At 48.3% G+C, this 22325-nt stretch overlaps 1 protein-coding gene across 3 annotated transcripts in view; it reads left to right on the forward strand.

Moving 5' to 3' along the window:
* The window catches only part of SPTBN1 (spectrin beta, non-erythrocytic 1), a 344310-nt gene that overhangs the window by 64149 nt on the left and 257836 nt on the right, over positions 1–22325 (forward strand). For all 3 annotated transcript variants that reach the window (XM_082249276.1, XM_082249278.1, XM_082249279.1), the window contains exon 2: positions 21458–21642. In XM_082249276.1, the coding sequence (XP_082105402.1) occupies positions 21501–21642 (142 nt within the window). In that variant the 5' untranslated portion in view covers positions 21458–21500. The remainder of the gene's footprint in view (positions 1–21457; positions 21643–22325) is intronic.

A 22325-nucleotide genomic window follows, 5' to 3' on the forward strand; every position in this document is an offset into this window, starting at 1 on the left:
ATCAGATTTTTGTCTGCCGAAATCTGTACTGACTGACGGAAAATCGGCCGTTGTGTTGACAGCCAACAAAAATTTTATAGCATGCACACCAGATTTTTTTCGGCCGAAAAGTCGGAGTCGGTTGTCGAAAGCATCATACTAACAAGCCGAAAATCGGCCGATTGGACGTTGGCCGAAAATTCCCTGCCAATAATCGGTGTGTGTGTACGAGGCATTGGAGTTAGAGGAGTGGGTTTACAACCACTTTAAAGCCTGTGGGGTTGATTTACTGTTGATTGGCTGTGCACTTTGCAAAGTGCAGTTGCTCCAGAGCTTAGTAAACGAGGTAAAGCTTCACTTTACAAAGAATACCCAATCGTGTTTTATCGGTTGCCGACCGCCGCACGACTATATACTGCGGCGGTCAGCCCCGGCCAGGCAGAGTGACGTATCGGTACGTCACTCGCCTGTCACTGACTTGCGAGCCTATCGCGGGCGGGTGCGCGCCCGCCGAGGCGCGCGCCCGCCGCGGCTCGTTCACAGACAAGTCAGTGCGTGTGACCGGCGGACTCGATGTCCGCCAGTCACACTGCGATCGCTCCTGTGAAGGGAGAAAGACAGAGCGGCTTGTGTAAACAAGCTGCCTGTCAGTTCTCCCTGTGTAAAAGTGAAGATCTGTCCGTTCTACTATGTAGAACGGTTGATCTTTGCTTTTACACCAATAGGAATGTCCCTACACAGTTAGAATCACGCCCCTAGGACACACTTAACCCCTCCCTGTCCAATAAAGTTAACCCCTTCCCTGCCAGTGTCATTTTTGCAGTAACAGTGCATATGTATAGCACTGATTACTGCAGTAATGTCACTGGTACCCCCAAAAGTGTCAAAAATGTCAGTCAAGGGTCCGATCTGTCCGCCGCAATGTCGCAGTACCGAAAAAAAAAATCGCAGATCGCCGCCATTACGCGTTAAAAAAAAAAACACCAAAAATGACAAAAATCTTTCCCTTTGTTAGTAAACGCGATAACTTTTGCGCAAACCAATCAAAATACGCTTTTTGCAATTTTTTTTACCAAACATAGGTAGCATAAAACAAATTGGCCGAAAAATGTTAAAAAATTTTGATTTTTACTTTTTTTTTGGGGAATTTCATATAAAAAAATGTGAAAAATATTGTTATTTTTGCAAAATTTACGCTCTTTTTTTTGTTTATAGCGCGTGATCAAAAAATCGCACAGGTGATCAAATACCACCAAAAGAAAGCTCTGTTTGTGGGAAAAAAAGGACGTCAAATTCGTTTAGGTACAGCGTCGCACGACCGCGCAATTGTCCGTTAAAGTCACGCAGTAAAAAATTGCAAAAAAACCCCTGGTCCTTTAGCAGCCAAATCCTCCGGGGCTTAAGTGGTTAAGGAAAAAAAAAAACATTTTTCTTGCAGATTGGATGATGGAAGTCAGCAGAGCTTCTGCTCATTTACTAAACTCTGGAGGAAACTACCCTTGCAGAGTGTGCACTTTGCAAAGCGCATTTGCAGTCTATTTGCCTTTAGTATATCAACTCCTACGTGTCCATGCACACACAGGCTTTTAGCAGGGTTGAGGTGCTGCCGCGTTTATGTGAGGATACGCATCAAAAATGCATGTATGTGTAACCTAATTCTCTCATTACAGGTTTATTTTAATAAAAAAAAAAAAAGAAATGAAAACTTGTTGCTTCTCCTTGGCTGTTTTTATGCGCTGCCTAATGCCTCGTACACACGATCAGACAATTGTACAAAAATGCTTTCGAATTGATCGTACGATAATCTGACAAAATCCGAAGGGACAGACATGAAAACGTTAGCGGTACAATAGCCAAATGACAATCGTTTAATCGGTACAGTATGCGTCCGCTAAAAATCCATAGACAAACGTATAATCAGAAACCGGAAAATAACCTGGAAAAGGCTTGGCTGCCATGCTTTTTTTTTTTTTTTTGCATGATCCGATATGGAGCTACGCAACCAGGAAGCTTTTCCAGAATCGTACCAAAAAAAAAAATCATACACTTGGTATGCATTGTTTAGTATCATGCAACAAAATGCGAACGATAAGTCGTCCGATTATCTGATCGAGTGTACGAGGCATTAGAACCCGGTATTCTGTCTGTACATGGTAGGAATGTTTCTATAATGTGCGGCAGTACAGATACTCACCACTAGGTGGCAGCAGAATCATGGAGAATGGCAGCCTGAGTCTGACTTTGCTGCAGTTATTGTGATTAGAAATGTTCTGTATTGTCTTTCCCCTCCGGCTGTGATCTGCAGAGATGGCGGAGAACTCTGAACAGGATTTCAGTTTGTCATTGTGTGACGGAAGGATTGCTGTTCTTTTTTATGGTGTGCTGTGCCTCAGGGCGTTTGAAACAATAATATAGGACGGTGTGTGTGTTTTTTTTTTTTGTGTGTTTTAGGCCCTACAGTCTTTTAATATCACCACATAAAAAAACAATGTAACATGCATTTTTGTGTTTTTAGGCTCCGTTCACATCTAGATGTTTTTAGGCGATTTTCTGCTCTAAGCCTCAGCTCTAAAAACTAGTGATCGACCGATGTCGTTTTTTTAACTCCGATACTGATATTTTGGTCATCTGATATCAGTATTGGCCGATATTTTCGGACATTAACCACTTAACCCCACGGAAGATTTTACCCCCTTCCTGACCAGGGCCTATTTTGCGATTCGGCACTGCGTGATTTTAACGGACAATTGCGCGGTCGTGCGACGCTGTACCTAAACGAATTTGACGTCCTTTTTTTCCTACAAACAGAGCTTTCTTTTGGTGGTATTTGATCGCCTGTGCGATTTTTTGATCACGCGCTATAAACAAAAAAAGAGCGTAAATTTTGCAAAAATAACAATATTTCTCACATTTTTTTATTTGAAATTCCCCCCAAAAAAATGTAAAAATCAAATTTTTTTTTAACATTTTCGGCCAATTTGTTTTCTGCTACATATGTTTGGTAAAAAAAAATCGCAAAAAGCGTATTTTGATTGGTTTGCACAAAAGTTATCGCGTTTACTAACAAAGGGAAAGATTTTTGTCATTTTTGGTGTTTTTTTATTTTTAACGCGTAATGGTGGCCATCTGCGATTTTTTTTTTTTTTTTTTTTTTGCGGTACTGCGACATTGCGGCGGACAGATCGGAGCCTTGACTGACATTTTTGACACTTTTGGGGTTACCAGTGACATTTCTACAGTAATCAGTGCTATATATATGCACTGTTACTGTAAAATTACACTGGCAGTGAAGGGGTTAACTTTTTTTTGAGAGGGAGGGGTTTATGTGTGTCCCTAGGGGGGTGATTCTAACTGTGATTGGCTGTGGCTTGAGGTGTAGGAACAGTGATCAACGGTCCTACATAGTAGAACCATATGATCACTATTCATACACAGGGGAGAATGACAGGTGGCTTTGTTTACATTAGCCGCCTGCCTTTCTCCCTCTGCAGCGACGATCGCCGAGTGACCGGCGGACATTGGGTCCGCCGGTCACAAGCGCGGGGGGGGGTCCGTGACCGCGCGGGAGCGCGCCTCCGGCGGCGCGTGCTCGCTCCCCAGAGCCTCACAGGCTAGTGATGTACCCATGTCCGCCGGTCACACGCGCGGGGGGGTTCGTGACCACGCGGGAGCGTGCCTCCGGGTGCGCGCGCTCGCTCCCTCCCTCCCTAGACCCTCACAGGCTAGCAACGTAGATCTACGTCACTTTGCCTGTGAGGGGCTGACTGCCGACGTAAATAGTCGTGCGGCAGTCGGCAAGTGGTTAAAAAAAACATTTTTTTTTTTTTTTTAATGTCTACAGGTACTGTGGTGGAGGGATCTGGGGGGTCTAAAATACCCCAAACCCCTCCTCTGCACTTATAAGCATTCAAAACTCCAAGTTTGGCTGTTTTGAATGCTGCAAGTTTTTTTTAATTCAGCGCCGCCAGTACCAGATAAAAACAAACTGTGCAGCTCTGACTAAAGTTGAATTATGTCCATGGTGTAGGCCATTTGTGTACCTCATGAAGCCTGACTGAATTCTCCTAGGTCCTAGGACGTTACTAAGTGAGGCCTAGTCATTACTGCTCACCTCCACCATGACCGCAATGTGCTCTGAAGCGCTGACCTTAGATCAGGAAGGAGAGAGCGCATGTGAGGGTGTTTGAATCAAAAAGCTCACTCCTGTGATGGTGGAGGTGAGCAGTAAGGACTAGGCCTCACTTGGCGACGTTCTATTAATGTCCTTGGAGTCAGGCTTCCAGAGGAATGTAAATGGCCTACACCTATAGCAAGGGTATTATTCAACTTTAGTCAGAGCTGCACAGTTTGTTTTTATCTACAGACACCCCTTATCTGCATAGGTAGTTTTTTTGGTGAAGGTGAACGACTCACCTCCACCATCACAGGAGTGAGCTCCCCAATGCTGAGCTCGCAGAGAAAGAGCTCACTTCCGTGATGGTGGAGATGAGTAGTGACAACTAGGCCTCACTTAGCAACGTCCTGGGAGTAATTAGCCTGGGAGTTTTCCAGTCAGGCTTCTGGAGGTATGCAAATGGCCTAAACCTATAGCAAGGGTATTATTCATCTTTGAGGCTCGGTTTCCACTAGTGCGACTTGCGGTGCGACTTGACACATGTCAAGTCGCACAGCAAGTCAAAACCCATTGTTTTCAATGGGGCACGTTTCCACTGCCGCGGCTTCAGTTGCCGCGACCTCAAAAGTAAATCGTGTACTACTTTTGAGCGCGACTTCCCTCTATATATGAGGGACAAGTCTAACTGAAGCCGCGGTTTACTTTTGCTACGAAGTCGTGCTAGAAGTAGCACGACTTCGTAGCCGCACTAGTGGAAACCGAGGCTTAGTCAGAGCTGAATGGTTTGTTTTAATCTTTAAACATCCATTACCTGCATAGGTAGGTTTTTTTTTTTTTTTTTGTAGCGGTGAACTATACTTTTAATGGGATAGTCCTAAAACCTTTGAGGACTGCCATTGCTGACCTCTCCTAAAAATGCTAGTTGCTTGGCCGTCATGCCGATCTTCTGGCTTTGACCTGCATTAGGTCGTATGAGGCAGCGTACAGTGTAAAATGTGGTGTATTTTTCTGGATGTACACCTATACACCCGTACTCATGTAAACTTCTTGAATGAAGGCCCATAGATGAGTGAAGCCTGTGAGGTGCCAGCAGGAGGGTGAAGACTGGAGGGAAGATGGCGCTGATAGCAGACAGTCCGGGTTCATCTTTCGTCATCTAGTAAAATAAAACCGGGATCGTCCGGTGTACAGCGCCATGTCTACTTTAATTTTAATTGATCAGTATTGGAATTTAGGAAAAATCAGCAATCAATTAGGTTCACCTTCACCCTGCCCCTTGTAGCGGTTCCGCATCCTTTTAGATGGCGTTAAACATCTGCTAATGCAGGAATATGAGGAAAATGGCTGCAGTCACTTAGCTAATCTTTATTTCTGAGAAACCGCATTGATTTCTGCTTCCTCTCAGTACGCATTACAGGTTGTGGCCTTTCTGTACAGAGGATTACATCATGGTAAAGATGACAAACGATGGACGCTGCGCTTCTTCTGCAGGCATTGTATTACATGGAAATGCATCCAGACTGTCATTTTAATTAATCTCCTGTGTTTTTATATGATGCTATAGAGGCACTCAGGCGGAAAGGAACCCGCGCAGCCCCGCTTCTTCCCCTCCTTTCCTGTTTCCTGTGTTAATTGGCTCGTGTAAAGTTTTGTCTCTGGGAACAACCTTTAAGAAAGGCAATGTGGCTGCAGAGTTTGCCATTGGTGGGAGTTGTATGCAAATCTCGACCTTTCCTTTAGAAGTCAAACTTGACCCCTCCTACTTCTGTGCCTACTTGTCACACAGGTGATCAAATACCACCAAAAGAAAGCTCTGTTTGTGGGGAAAAAAGGACGTCAATTTCATTTGGGTACAGCGTCGCAGGACCGCGCAATTGTTCGTTAAAGTCATGCAGTGCCGAATCGCAAAATAGGCCCTGGTCAGGAAGGGGGTAAAATCTTACCGGGGCTTAAGTGGTTAAGAGCCGGTTCACACTGCCACGACCATAAAGTCGCCCCATGTCGGAGCGACTTTTTACAGCGATTTTACCACGATTTTACCACGAGTTTACCGCGACTTGTGAATTATTTTGCAGGACTTGTATGACAGAGGACTTTGTGTTTGGCCAATCAGAATATGATGTGTTGTGACCCAATTCCCCTTTTCTGTTTTTTTTTACTCATTTCCTTATTGCCCACCAGTGCCACGTATCAGTGTCCACCAGTGCCACTGCCCACCAGTGCCACGTATGTGTCCACCAGTGCCACTGCCCACCAGTGCCACATATGTGTCCACCAGTGCCACTGCCCACCAGTGCCACGAATCAGTGTCCACCAGTGCCACATATTGGTGCCATGAATCCGTGTCCACCAGTGCCACGAATCAGTGTCAACCAGTGCCACGTATCAGTTTCCACCAGTGACACATATCAGTGCCACATATCAGTGTCCACCAGTGCCCCGTATCAGTGTCCACAAGTGCCACGTATCAGTGCCACGTATCAGTGCCACGTATCAGTGCCCACCAGTGCCATGTATCAGTGCCACGAACCAGTGTCCACCAGTGCCACGTATCAGTGCCACGTATCAGTGCCACGTATCAGTGCCACGTATCAGTGTCCACCAGTGCCACGAACCAGTGCCACGAACCAGTGCCACGAACCAGTGTCCACCAGTGCCATGTATCAGTGCCACGAACCAGTGTCCACCAGTGCCACGTATCAGTGCCACGTATCAGTGCCCCATATCAGTGCCCCGTATCAGTGCCCCGTATCAGTGCCCCGTATCAGTGCCCCGTATCAGTGCCCCGTATCAGTGCCCCGTATCAGTGTCCACCAGTGACACGTATCAGTGCCACGAATCAGTGTCCACCAGTGCCACTCACACCAACCAAGCAGAGGTAATGGAATATATATACCATTACATTATATATATATATATGTATATTCCATTATAGGCATGGCTGCAATGTGGGGAATGCCTGGCTAATCTCTTTCTTCTTCCTGGAAAGTCTGATAACAAGTCGCTTAAATTAAGATAAGGAGGCGACTCCCATTGAAGTATATGGGACAGTCGGATCACAGGTCGCCTCAAAGTAGTACAGGACCCTTTTCTGAAGTCGGAGCGACTTCAGTAGTGCCAATTAAGACGCCACTGATTGATTAATATTGCTTTTGTTATGTCAAGCGACCTGGGGCAACACAAGTCGCCTCACGAATCGCGCTAGTGTGAATGGGCTCTTCAGTGACGCTATTTGTTCTCCAAAAATAATCCATAAATATTCACTAATTGACTGTAATCTCTTTTTAAGAAAATGTTTTTTTTTTTTTGTTTTTTTTTTAACTGTGTTTTTTTTGTTAACCTCTCCTTTATCCCCTCACTTCCGTTTTTTGTTTGGAACAAGGAGTGCACTGCTTTATATACAATACATAGTCCATAGTCCTTCTCAGGAAAGGACAAGAGAGGGTGGCTATGTTCCTACATATAGTGGGACCATGGAGCCACCCTCTAACATGAAGCTGGATCACAGCAGCAAAAAGAAGGAATTTAGAGGAGGCTGAAAGCAATAAAAAGGACTTTTTTTATTTTTTGTTAACCATTTTAAGACCAGAAGGATTTGCCCCCTTGTTAACCATTTTAAGACCAGAAGGATTTGCCCCCTTAATGACCAGGCCCTATTTTGCGATTCGGCACTGTGTGTTAAAGGAGACAATTGCACGGTCGTGCGACACTGTACCCAAATAAAATTGATGTCCTTTTATTCCCACAAATAGAGCTTTCATTTGGTGGTATTTGATCACCTCTGCGATTTTTATTTTGTGTGCTATAAACAAAAAAAGAGCGACAGTTTTGAAAAAAAAAAAAAAAACGATTTTTCACATTCTGCTATATGACATTCTCAAAGAAAGAAATGTAAAAATCAAATATTTTTTTAACATTTCATGCAAATTTGTTTTCGGCTACATATTTTTGGTAAAAAAAAATCGCAATAAGCGTATTTTGATTTGGTTTGCGCAAAAGTTATCACATCTACTAACTAAAGTGAAGATTTATGTCATTTTTTTTTATTTTTTTTACTAGTAATGGCGATCTGCGATTTTTTTTTTTTTTTTTTTTTTTTGCGGGACTGCGACAGACAGATCAGACCCCTAACTGACATTTTTGACACTTTTGGGGGTACCAGTGACATTATTACAGTAATCAGTGCTAAAAATATGCACTGTTACTGTAAAAATGACACTGGCAGGGAAGGGGTTAACAGTATGGGTGATCAAGGGGTTAAATGTGTCCCTAGGGGCGTGATCCTAACTGTCATGGGGCGCGGCTTGTGATGTATTCACAGAGACATGCGATCCTTTATAGCAGGATCACATAGCCTCTGTGATCACTTCAGGGAGAATGACGGACGGCTGTGTTTACATCAGTCCTTCTCTCTCTGCTGCGGGAGATTGCGAGTGGCCAGCAGCCATCGGAGCCGCCTGCCACACGCACTGGCTCCTCGGCTGATGAGCGGGAGCGGCAGTGCTCCCCCTAGAGTCTCCTGAGCGAGCGACGTAGTACTACGTCACTTTGCCCAGGAGCGGCATTAGTTTGAAACGGTAGTAAAGCCCGCTTTGTCATTTTTACCTATAGCTAGGCCTATAATAAGGCTTACCTGTAGGTAAAATTAATATCTCCTAAACCTGCGCGGTTTAGGAGATGGTCACCCTGGACACAGCCAGTGACCTCACCGGCGCACCTTCAGAGCTCCGTGCCCGAACCGAGGGCTTCTGTGCGCATGTGCGGGAGTGATGTCATCGCCATTCACACCGCTGGAGACGGGAACCCGGAAGAAAGATCGGGGGAAAATCTCAGCTCTCACAGTGGTGACAGCGCGCTGCTGGAGGGCTTCTTTCTAAGGTAAGTATTTCATAACGCCGTGGTTTACTACTGCTTTTTAATGCACTTATCCAAGGTGAAGGAGATCCTGAAAACATGACCTGTTGGGGGTACTGGAGGACCGAGGTCGGGGTCCACTGTTCTACCCCATAGAAATAACAAACCTTTAAACTCTTGCAAGGGCAAATTTTCTTTCTCATTCCTGGAATGGGGCTTTAGGTATCTTCACTGACCAATAGAAATGTAACAAATTCATAGAAGGTGGGGCCAAGCTCACAATTTGTAGGAAAAGTTCAGATCTGTGCGGTTTCAGTTTTGTAGATCATTAGAACTAATGACCGTTTCACCGTGCGGTTTTCAGTGATAGGGACTTCTGCTTTTGCTCTTTCATCATCTGGTTTGTTTTCCAGGTTCAGGATGAGTTAATTTTAGTGAGAAAGTACAAGGTCACTTCAGTAAGCAGGTATTCTGATTTATTTCTTTTTTAGTATGAGGAAAAAGAAAGGGTGGGGCTTTAAATGAGGCTCATATGCTAATGTGCCTCCCTAATATAAAGCGGAGTTCCGGCCGCAAAATCGTTACATTCGATTTTGTGCCATCCGCTTCCTTATTGTCACCTGAAAAAGAATTGTATATTCCCGAAAAATTTTTTTTTTTTACTTGTTTCAGAAGAAAATATACTCGCCTCTCCTTCAACTTCCTCCCTCTGTGGCCGCGGCCTGCGCCGTCACTTCCTGTCCTGCAATGCGTCCTGGGAGCTCTTACTCATCACTCCCAGGAGGCAATGGGCAGTGGCGTAGGCGGCCGGTGTTCTAAAATTTAGTCGGACCTATGAAAATTCCGGACCCTCGTCACTTCCGGGGACGCTACGCCATAACCCAGCTGATGCGAGCCCCGGCGCGCATGCGAACAAGGCATTTTCAAGGTCCGATTAAATTCTAAGACTTACGAACAGCTGAGAGGAGGAGGGGCTGAGGTGGGACGCACACATCGCTGCGGGATAATGTTACAACACCGCCGCGTCATCGAGCAAGGGACATGTTGCAGAGCGGACTTAGAGGAGGCGGGAAGGAAGTGAATACTCATACTAAATAGTCATGATAAAAAAAAAGAAATACTAAACATTTTTTATCATGACTATTTAGTATGAGTATTCACTTCCTTCCCGCCTCCTCTAAGTCAGCTCTGCGCGGTGGTGTTGTAACATTTTCACGCAGCGGTGTGTGCGTCCCATCTCAGCCCCTCCTCCTCTGTCAGCTGTTCGTAAGTCTTAGAATTTTATCGGACCTTGAAAATGCCTTGTGCGCATGCGCACCGGGGCTCGCAGCAGCTGGCGGTGACAGAGCGTCCCCCGGAAGTGACGAAGGTCCGGAATTTTCACGGGTCCGACTAATTTTTAGAACACCGGCCGCGCCTCTCATCGCGTTATTTGCAAACAGGAAATGACATGATGATGGGCGGAGCCCTGGCCGTCCCTATGGAAACCCTTACAGTGCCGATCGCATAGTACTGGGCATGCGCGAGATTTCGCGCTGCATTCATCGGCCCTCTCCATCTTGAACCAGGAAGCAGGGCAGACATTTGCATACTGCGGCTTCGGGTGACCAGGACAAAGATGGCGGCGCTCAGCAAACTTTTTATAAAGTAAGATTTTATGATTGCCAATCCATTATTTAAACCGGATTAGCGGATGTATGAAGGGCGGGGGATCACTCTTTGGGAAGTATTTATAAAAAACAAACGATTCTGTGGCCGGAACTCCGCTTTAAGAACAACAAAAGAGGAGTTTGGGACTTTGTGTGAGGTGTGTAACCCCCCGAAATTGCTTCACATATAGACATGTGATATGTATATGTATGTATGTACATGTATGTTACATAGTAGGTGAGGTTGAATAAAGACAACAGTTCAACCTGTGTAGGTGTGTGCGGCTGTAATCATCTCACATACCCCTGAATGTTCTGATCCTTGAGATGTAAGTCTAAAGCCCCGTACACACGTACCGATGGTCGGCTTACAAATGTTCCTCTTTTCTCCCCGGGATGTCGGTGTCTGCTGAAAAGTGCAAAGACAGCACAAGGACAGCACAAGAATTTTGTCCGCCGACTGCAGAAGTGATGTCATGTAATGGTTAACTTTCCCTGTGTTTTCTATTTTCTGAGCATGCCCAGTCTTGCAAATCTGCGGTCTGTCGGCCGAATTGTGTACTGACAGGCGAACAATCGTCCGTTCTGGTGTCGGCATACAAATATTTTCATGTTTGCACGAAAGACTTTTGTCCGCGGATTGTGCGCAGACATCTGTCGGAGGCACCATACTAACACGCGTACAATCGGCAGATCCTTCGTCCACCGACGTTTGTATGCCGACGATCGGTACGTGTGTACGGGCCTTTAGAGTCTTTTGAAAGCCACCATACTTCCCGCAGAAACCACCTCTTGTGGTAGAGAATTCCACAATCTTGTAGCCCTAACAGTAAAGAACCCCCCACATTGCCTGAGGTTAAAACGCTTCTCCTCTAATCGCATTGTATTCCCCCGAGTCCTCATGCAATCCCTACGACTGAACAGCTTTTTTTCTAAGCTGAGATCCCCATTGAGATATTTAAAAATTGCTATCATGTCCCCCCTCAGACGTCTCTTCTCCAGGGAGAATAAATCAAGCGATTGCAGACGCTCTTCATAATCAAGGTCCTCCAACCCCCTAATTAGTTTAGTTGTCCTTCTCTGGACTCTCTCCAGCTCCAACACATCCCTCCTGAGGACTGGCGACCAGAACTGAACAGAATACTCCAGATGCGGTCGGACCAGAGTTTTATAAAGTGGAAGGATTATATACTTATCTCTGTATGTATATATGTATGTATGTATGTATATATATATATATATATATATATATATATATATGTATGTATGTGTGTGTGTGTGTGTGTGTGTGTGTGTGTGTGTATATATATATATATATATATATATATATATATATATATGTCAGGCTGTAGTAAAAAACAAACGGATACAGTCTCCTGCGCTGTGCTGTGTTAAAGGGACGGATGTTTTGTTGGCTTCTAGGATCTTGCTGCCCTCTCAGGACGATGGGTATCCATATAGACTTAGATATTTATTGAGAGATTAAAAGACATGCCATACATTATACTCACAAACGTATGCTAAAGGTAGGCATGAGAGAGATTTATTTTTGCAATCCGGAGACTTCCAGAAGAGAAGTGCTTTCCGGTAAAGCAAGAGGACTGGAAGGCGTCTGTGGTGACGGGGCTGACGCGTTTCAAGGGAGAACCCTCTTTCAGAGCCCTCTGATGAAGTGTTCTCCCTTGAAATGCGTCAGCCCCATCACCACAGACGCCTTCCAGTCCTCTTGCTTTACCAAGAAGCACTTCTTTTCTGGAAGTCTCCGGATTGCAAAAAATAAATCTTTCTCATGCTTACCTTTAGCATATCTTTGTGAGTATAATGTATGTCATGTCTTTCAGAGGCGGTTCACACTGGGGCGACTTGTCAGGCGACTTGGTTGCCTGACAAGTCGCCGTGGGTCGCCTGCCATAGATTATTACAGGACCCGTTCTAATAGGAGCGACACGTCGCTACGACTTAGAAAAAGGGTCCTGTACTACTTTGGGGCGACCTGGACTGACCTGCATTGACTTCAATGATATGAAGTCCGTGCATGTCGCTCCGAGGTCGCGGTGCGCGCTGTGCACCGCGACTTCACAGGTCGCCCCGGCAAGTCGGATCGCCTCAGTGTGAACCGCCTCTTAATCTCTCAATAAATATCTTGTGATATTGCACAAGGTCGATGCGCCCTTCTCTTGTTTTCTATGCTGTCAGGCTGTAGTGTTAGGATTCGAGTTGGTGGCCAGAGGGCAGTAAAACTGCAGCTCAGTTGCCTGTTTTTACCGCCCCCTGGCTGCTCATGTGAAAGAGCCCTTATATCATTATATCTGACTATGCAGTGATATTGCTTAGATCCTACAAATAAAATTTGGGTGTATTCAGCTTACAGCACACATGCTTCTAGTTTTGTGCCGGCTGTGTGCTGGTATGATCCGTATGCTGTAACGCTCTCTAGGCTGGATCTGGTCCATCTTGCATTAAACAGTTATGGGGCAGATTCTCAGGATCATAAAACTATTTCATCGCAGGCTTAAGCGAATGACTTGTGGTCTTACGGAATGTATACAGTTTAGTGAGAAGTATCCCACCCGGCCACTGCATCTGATTCATACATTCCTCCTCAGTACATTGTCCACCTCTCTGCTTCCCATCATCTCTATATTATGGATGATATTGCAGTAATCCGTATATCTGATTTATGAAGAAATGCCACACAAACATTCCTTGTATTTCAGAGCTAGAACAGCAAGTGTGTGAATGTTAGGGCTGATTCACACAGGCAGCAGTATCTGTAGTGGATCGCTTTTCAGGTGACAGGGGAGCAGTGGCTGCATGCTTTCAGGAGGCAATCCTGCCACTTCCTGAATGTGTTTATTTTATTTTTTTCTTAACCACTTCTGGACTGGAAGGATTTTCCCCCTTAATGACCAAGCCATTTTTTGCAATTTGGCACTGCGTTATTTTAACGGACAATTCTGCCGGTTGTGCGACGCTGTACCCGAATAAAGTTGATTTCTTTTGATGGTATTTGATCACCTGTGCAATTTTTTTTTTTTTTTTTGCGCTGTAAACATAAAAAGAGCGTCAATTCTGAAAAAACATTTACTTTCTGCTATATAACATTCCCAAAAAAAATTCAAATTTATATTTTTCATCATTTTAGGCCAATTTTTGTATTACATATTTTTGGTAAAAAAAAAATCGCAATAAGCGAATTTTGATTGGTTTGCGCAAAAGTTATAACATCTACAAACTAAAGGAAAGATTTATGTCCTTTTTATTTATTGTTTTTTACTAGTAATGGCGGCGATCTGCGATTTTTAGCGGGATTGCGGCGGACAGATCGGACCCCCAAACTGACATTTTTGACACTTTAGGGGGGACCAGTGACATTACTACCGTAATCAGTGCTAAAAACTTGCACTGTTACGGTACTAATGACATTGGCAGGGAAGAGGGTGATCTAGGGGTTAAATGTAAGCCTAAGGGAGTGTTTACTAACTGTGGGGGGAGGAGCTTGTGAAATGATAATAGAGACATGTGATACTATGTAGAAGGAACACAGGCGCTCTGTGATCATTCCAGAGAGACCAACAGTCTGCTGTGTTTACAACAGCTGACCGTTGTTCTCTCTCAGCGGGGAATGATCGCGGGTGGCCAGCGGAAATTGCGGCCGTTGGCCCCATGCATCAGGGTCCCCGCTGTCGAGTGAGGGCAGGGGCAGGCTGCTGGCGGAGCACACTCGCCCCATAGCACTAGGCGTGCGACCGACTTGGTACTACGGCGGTTCGCGCAGGAGGGGCTGCTTGCTGCAGTCCTTAAGCGTTTAAAGCGTAACTCCACTTTTGTTGAGAAAAAAACATTCCCCTCTGGGGGATCTCTGTACATTACAAGGATTTTAACAAACTTTGTTGCAGATTCCTACCTTTTGTTGTTCTGAAGAAATCATTGTTTGTTCCTCTGTGCTGAGTGGGTCTAATGGGAGGGGTTTCATAATTATCTATCAGCTGTGGCAGCTGCAGGGCTCCAATGAGGAAATCTGCTGGGCCTGCATCCCTTTAGATGTGTTCCTATTGGGAGTATCTCACCAAAATGACATTTTTGTTGCAGGGGATGCCAGAAATCTGACTTGTATCTTAGTGCAGACTTCTAAAAAAATCAGTGAGCCAATCACACAAGCAGGAAATGATGTTTCTGGGGGTGTGGTCAGTATACATTCTGTGTACAGAACACCTCCAGGTGGCCATATTGCATTGCAATTTCAGAAAATTACAACAGCTGCAGATTGAAAAGGAAAGGTCATTTTTAATAACATTCAATTACAATATGATTTGTGTCGCAATTGTATACGCTTTGTTTTTTCTTTATCTGCTGATTCCCCCCCCCCCCCCCCCCACAAAAGTGGAGTTCTGGCCTCGGGGGTGAAATTTTGATAAAAAATACCCCTGGGACAGTCAGGGCTGGCACATTCCACAATGGATAGCCTCTGTACTGTCCCGGTTCACACTTACCTTTTAGAAGAAATACTTACCTTGAAAATTTCTTGTTCAGCGCTGCCATCTCGGATGTGGGCATCTCAAGCCAGCGTGTCCTCTTCTGCGTCCTCTTCCGTGTCCTCTTCTCCTAGAATGCGCCTGCACCGGCCCCTCTCGTCACTTCTGGTGCGTGCGCGCCATCCCTTCACAGCTTCTGGGCATGCTCAGAAGCTGTTTAGCAGGGAATGGGGCGCCCGCACCGGAAGTGAGGAGCGGGGCCGGTGCAGGCGCATTGATTCCTGGGTGCAATGACTTTCAGCTCCCAGGAATCAATGCAAGGAGGAAGTGACGGCGCGGGCCGCGCCCGCAGAGGGAGGAAGTAGAAGAAAGGTGAGTATTTTTTATCAAGGTAAGTAAAGAAAAATAAAAAATCGTAAATATCCATTTATTTTTCAGGTGACCGAAAGCAAGCGGATGGCCCAAAATCGATTATGTCGATTTTGAGGCCGGAACTCCGCTTTAAAGATAATGCGCTGGGCTGGTGCGCCCTCTGTCCATTTCTCTTTGATGCGATTTTAACTGGGCTTGAATGTCTTTGGACCTCAAAACGGATCAAAATTGTGCCAGAGTAGTGCAGGGACTTGCAACTTCAAGTCGCAAAGATATGAATGGTACTCATTGGAAATAATGGAGAACGACTTGTCATGCAGTTTTTGCAGTCCCAAATCGCATTACAAGTCGCACAAGTGTGAAAGGGACCTTGTTTGTATGCAGCCTTTTTGATCCAGAGACCTAACCAAGGTAAACATTGGCCTGGATAGGTCTTTTGTGATCACTGAAAATAGTTGGGTGTATTTCCCAAAATAGTTGAACAATGCATTTTAGCTTACTGTAAAGTTGTAAGTGTGGGGCCAAGTTCCTGTGGTAACCGTGGTTCATAGAACATCTCTGAGCAGCAGGAAATGATCCGCGGATTGGCCTGTGGACTGGAGACGGTGAGAACGTTCGATAAGTCAATGAGTTTAAGGGGAAGAGGATGCCAAGGTGAACTTACATCTGCTAAACACAATTCTATAACCATGGCAATAATGTATGGAATAAAAACAGCTCTTAGCGTTCCTCATAATGGGTATCCTGTGCTCCGCGGCTCCGTACACGCTGATCACAGAACAGGGCCAATAAACAAAGAGCGCTGTGACAGCTCAGAAAATGTTCATTAACTTTCCAAAGATTTGTTGGGATTTTGTTGGCGTGTTTAGGAGAAGCCATTTCCTGCACCACAATGGGGGAGAACTTGTTGCTTAGTAGAAGCTGTAAATCATCCGTGGCAGTAAATAAAAACTTGTTGGAATCGTGGCTTTTTCTTGTAAGAGGTTTGGCAGTGAAACAATCATCTCTGCCAGGAATCCTCGGGGTTCCAGAAGCACTTGTGTAGCATCATAATAGGGGGGTCTTTGAGAATCTGCAAGACTGAGGCTTTCCTTATTAGTTCTAGGGATCCCTTCTTCTTGTAGATTAGTATATTACAGGGTGAGTGTGATGTATTGCCAGAATTCATTATTTGTGTGCTTTGGCTTGTATTGAATGTTCAGGGGCAATTTCATTGCCTATAAAAGCTGTATTCATGTATTGGAAAGTAACGAAAATTGCCATCTAGTGGCCAAATTACCATGAACAAATGTTCCATTATGTCTAGTTGACTCCTTAGGCTCTGTTCACACAAATGCGAATTAGATGCGGGTTTCCCTGCATCCGATTTGCATGATAGGAAAGTGTGACCGCCTCTCATTGAAGTCGCTTCATACAGGTCCGGTGTGGGCGCGGTCCACATTCAAAAAGGGTCCTGTGCATCTTCTGGTCCAAAGGGTCCTGTGCATCTTCTGGTCCAAAGGGTCCTGTGCATCTTCTGGTCCAAAGGGTCCTGTGCATCTTCTGGTCCGATTCAGGTGCAAACTCAGGCAAAAATATGACCTGATTCACACCTGAATTGGTGAACAGAGACGCACTGGACCCCCTGTGGTGAACCACGGCCGCAGCATGTGTGAACGGAGCATTAAAGCGAACCTGTCTGCCAGGCCATTCATTTTAACAGCAGTCTTCCCATAGGTTTATATGAGCGTTTTAAAGGGTTAGTTAACCTTTTCAGAAAAAAATGTAAAAAGTGGACTTAACACCCTTTGTCCTCCCCAGTCCGGTCCCCGCCATACTTGGTGCCATGGGTAATGAGCTGTCAGTGCCCACACAGCCAGTGCAATGTTTCAGGGATTTGAGATCCCCACTCTTCTCTGCAGGGGTTTGGAGGTTTTGTGTCAGAGCTGACCAATCAGAATTGCTCTGATCTGTCCTGGAAGCCCTGCAGAGAAAAGAGGGAGAAGAGCGGAATATTAAATCCTTTGGACCAGAACCCTGTCTGTGTAACTGGGCAACCTTTGTGCCTTCTACGTGACTGCCCCGTCTGGGTGTCTTCTACCTGACTGCCCTGCCTGGGTGCCTTCTACGTGACTGCCCCGCCTGGGTGCCTTCTATTGACTGCCCCGCCTGGGTGCCCTCTACGTGGCTGCCCCGCCTGGGTGCCCTGGGAGTGACTGCCCCACCTGGGTGCCTTCTACGTAGCTTGCCCCGCCTGGGTGCCTTCTACGTAGCTTGCCCCGCCTGGGTGCCTTCTACGTAGCTTGCCCCGCCTGGTTGCCTTCTACGTAGCTTGCCCCGCCTGGGTGCCTTCTACGTAGCTTGCCCCACCAGGGTGCCTTCTACGTAGCTTGCCCCACCAGGGTGCCTTCTACGTAGCTGCCCCGCCTGGGTGCCCTGGGCGTGACTGCCCCACCTGGGTGCCTTCTACGTAGCCCCACCTGGGTGCCCTGGGCGTGGCTGCCCCACCTGGGTGCCTTCTACGTAGCTGCCCCGCCTGGGTGCCCTGGGCGTGACTGCCCCTCCTGGGTGCCTTTTACGTAGCTTGCCCCGCCTGGGTGCCTTTTACGTAGCTTGCCCCGCCTGGGTGCCTTTTACGTAGCTTGCCCCGCCTGGGTGCCTTTTACGTAGCTTGCCCCGCCTGGGTGCCTTTTACGTAGCTTGCCCCGCCTGGGTGCCTTTTACGTAGCTTGCCCCGCCTGGGTGCCTTTTACGTAGCTTGCCCCGCCTGGGTGCCTTTTACGTAGCTTGCCCCGCCTGGGTGCCTTTTACGTAGCTTGCCCCGCCTGGGTGCCTTTTACGTAGCTTGCCCCGCCTGGGTGCCTTTTACGTAGCTTGCCCCGCCTGGGTGCCTTTTACGTAGCTTGCCCCGCCTGGGTGCCTTTTACGTAGCTTGCCCCGCCTGGGTGCCTTTTACGTAGCTTGCCCCGCCTGGGTGCCTTTTACGTAGCTTGCCCCGCCTGGGTGCCTTTTACGTAGCTTGCCCCGCCTGGGTGCCTTTTACGTAGCTTGCCCCGCCTGGGTGCCTTTTACGTAGCTTGCCCCGCCTGGGTGCCTTCTACGTAGCTTGCCCCGCCTGGGTGCCTTCTACGTAGCTTGCCCCGCCTGGGTGCCTTCTACGTAGCTTGCCCCGCCTGGGTGCCTTCTACGTAGCTTGCCCCGCCTGGGTGCCTTCTACGTAGCTTGCCCCGCCTGGGTGCTTTCTACGTAGCTTGCCCCGCCTGGGTGCCCTGGGCGTGACTGCCCCGCCTGGGTGCCTTCTACGTAGCTGCCCCCGCCTGGGTGCCTTCTACGTAGCTGCCCCCGCCTGGGTGCCTTCTACGTAGCTGCCCCCGCCTGGGTGCCTTCTACGTAGCTGCCCCGCCTGGGTGCCCTGGGCGTGACTGCCCCACCTGGATGCCTTCTACGTAGCTGCCCCGCCTGGGTGCCCTGGGCGTGACTGCCCCTCCTGGGTGCCTTTTACGTAGCTTGCCCCGCCTGGGTGCCTTTTACGTAGCTTGCCCCGCCTGGGTGCCTTTTACGTAGCTTGCCCCGCCTGGGTGCCTTTTACGTAGCTTGCCCCGCCTGGGTGCTTTCTACGTAGCTTGCCCCGCCTGGGTGCCCTGGGCGTGACTGCCCCGCCTGGGTGCCTTCTACGTAGCTGCCCCCGCCTGGGTGCCTTCTACGTAGCTGCCCCCGCCTGGGTGCCTTCTACGTAGCTGCCCCCGCCTGGGTGCCTTCTACGTAGCTGCCCCGCCTGGGTGCCCTGGGCGTGACTGCCCCACCTGGATGCCTTCTACGTAGCTGCCCCGCCTGGGTGCCCTGGGCGTGACTGCCCCTCCTGGGTGCCTTTTACGTAGCTTGCCCCGCCTGGGTGCCTTTTACGTAGCTTGCCCCGCCTGGGTGCCTTTTACGTAGCTTGCCCCGCCTGGGTGCCTTTTACGTAGCTTGCCCCGCCTGGGTGCCTTTTACGTAGCTTGCCCCGCCTGGGTGCCTTTTACGTAGCTTGCCCCGCCTGGGTGCCTTTTACGTAGCTTGCCCCGCCTGGGTGCCTTTTACGTAGCTTGCCCCGCCTGGGTGCCTTTTACGTAGCTTGCCCCGCCTGGGTGCCTTTTACGTAGCTTGCCCCGCCTGGGTGCCTTTTACGTAGCTTGCCCCGCCTGGGTGCCTTTTACGTAGCTTGCCCCGCCTGGGTGCCTTTTACGTAGCTTGCCCCGCCTGGGTGCCTTTTACGTAGCTTGCCCCGCCTGGGTGCCTTTTACGTAGCTTGCCCCGCCTGGGTGCTTTCTACGTAGCTTGCCCCGCCTGGGTGCTTTCTACGTAGCTTGCCCCGCCTGGGTGCCCTGGGCGTGACTGCCCAGCCTGGGTGCCTTCTACGTAGCTGCCCCCGCCTGGGTGCCTTCTACGTAGCTTGCCCCGCCTGGGTGCTTTCTACGTAGCTTGCCCCGCCTGGGTGCCCTGGGCGTGACTGCCCCGCCTGGGTGCCTTTTACGTAGCTTGCCCCGCCTGGGTGCCTTTTACGTAGCTTGCCCCGCCTGGGTGCCTTTTACGTAGCTTGCCCCGCCTGGGTGCCTTTTACGTAGCTTGCCCCGCCTGGGTGCCTTCTACGTAGCTTGCCCCGCCTGGGTGCTTTCTACGTAGCTTGCCCCGCCTGGGTGCCCTGGGCGTGACTGCCCCGCCTGGGTGCCTTCTACGTAGCTGCCCCCGCCTGGGTGCCTTCTACGTAGCTGCCCCCGCCTGGGTGCCTTCTACGTAGCTGCCCCCGCCTGGGTGCCTTCTACGTAGCTGCCCCCGCCTGGGTGCCTTCTACGTAGCTGCCCCCGCCTGGGTGCCTTCTACGTAGCTGCCCCCGCCTGGGTGCCTTCTACGTAGCTGCCCCCGCCTGGGTGCCTTCTACGTAGCTGCCCCGCCTGGGTGCCCTGGGCGTGACTGCCCCACCTGGATGCCTTCTACGTAGCCCCACCTGGGTGCCCTGGGCGTGGCTGCCCCACCTGGGTGCCCTGGGCGTGACTGCCCCTCCTGGGTGCCTTTTACGTAGCTTGCCCCGCCTGGGTGCCTTTTACGTAGCTTGCCCCGCCTGGGTGCCTTTTACGTAGCTTGCCCCGCCTGGGTGCCTTTTACGTAGCTTGCCCCGCCTGGGTGCCTTTTACGTAGCTTGCCCCGCCTGGGTGCCTTTTACGTAGCTTGCCCCGCCTGGGTGCCTTTTACGTAGCTTGCCCCGCCTGGGTGCCTTTTACGTAGCTTGCCCCGCCTGGGTGCCTTTTACGTAGCTTGCCCCGCCTGGGTGCCTTTTACGTAGCTTGCCCCGCCTGGGTGCCTTTTACGTAGCTTGCCCCGCCTGGGTGCCTTTTACGTAGCTTGCCCCGCCTGGGTGCCTTTTACGTAGCTTGCCCCGCCTGGGTGCTTTCTACGTAGCTTGCCCCGCCTGGGTGCCTTTTACGTAGCTTGCCCCGCCTGGGTGCTTTCTACGTAGCTTGCCCCGCCTGGGTGCTTTCTACGTAGCTTGCCCCGCCTGGGTGCCCTGGGCGTGACTGCCTCGCCTGGGTGCCTTCTACGTAGCTGCCCCCGCCTGGGTGCCTTCTACGTAGCTGCCCCCGCCTGGGTGCCCTGGGCGCAACTCCCCCCGCCTGGGTGCCCTGGGCCTGACTATAATATACCCTTTCTGATTACCTGGCTCCTCCCCCCACTTCCTTTGTATGCCCTTAATGTGACAGGCCTTCGTGCATTATAAGATATTGCCATGTTACTGTAAGTAGATGCACATAACTGACATCTTTTTAAAGTAGCTCTGGAAAACCTTGTGGTTTTCATTTAATTTCTGCTTCCAGAATTTTATCCTTTTGATGTTTGTCCAACAAAGATTTCCAGTGTTCCTCCTCTAAGAACCGTACTGTTCCCAGCGAGCACTACATGCATGCTTAGAAAATTAGGCATTTCTCGATGCTCTTGGGCGTCAACTGTTCCTTACCGTTACATGCAATGCAACCTAAGCGTGATGTGCTTTTTTTTACTTACAGATCTGAGTGAGCTGTAGCTGATGAGAGGTTAAGGAAGTCCAGGATGACGGCTATCACGACCGATTATGACCACATTGAGATTCAACAGCAGTACAGCGATGTCAACAATCGCTGGGACGATGAATGGGACAACGAGAACAGCTCTGCAAGACTCTTCGAGCGCTCCCGTATTAAGGCCCTAGCAGGTTGGTTCCTCATTTTCTTAGGCCGAAACTGAAATTGGCGGTTTTTAAAACACATATATATATATATATGAAATGTATTTTACTTTTTAATTAATATCATGAATTTCAATTTATATGAATTTGTCAGACATTATTGGCACCTTTTGAAGCTTGCTTGGTGCATATTTGGTCAGCACCTCCGCATTGAAATGCATTGATAACGCAGCAGGAACACACAAAAATGCACCTGTGTTGTTTTTGATGCATTTTTTGAGTCACATGACCCATGAAATACACACCATAAGCACAATAAAATCACAGGTGTTCTCGGCAGTCAATATCGGCTCCTTTTTTGCTTTCGACACAACGCTGAAAACCCTATTTTCGGCCAATAATTGTGGTGCGTCACTCATTTCTAAGATTGGGCTAGAATTGTTGGTCATTCTTCCGAAAAAATTTGGCACGCACATTTCCTTTTCCGATGCGCAGATGATCCTTGACACATCTGTCCTATTCGTGGAGCCTGTTGGGTTTGTTGGCCCCTGAGCGGCCAGAGCTAGTTGAAGAGCCAAGGGACTGTTTTCTCATTGCCAAGATCCATAGGGACCCTAGTGTTGGTTTTCTTTGGTTGTGAATAGGCAAAGACGATCTTTAAGAACCGCCGGAGCAGCACAGTGGCAGTAGTTTTTCATTTCCTGTATAGT

The sequence above is a fragment of the Pelophylax lessonae genome (assembly GCF_965119305.1).
Source record: "Pelophylax lessonae genome assembly, chromosome: 3".
Lineage (NCBI taxonomy): Eukaryota > Metazoa > Chordata > Amphibia > Anura > Ranidae > Pelophylax > Pelophylax lessonae.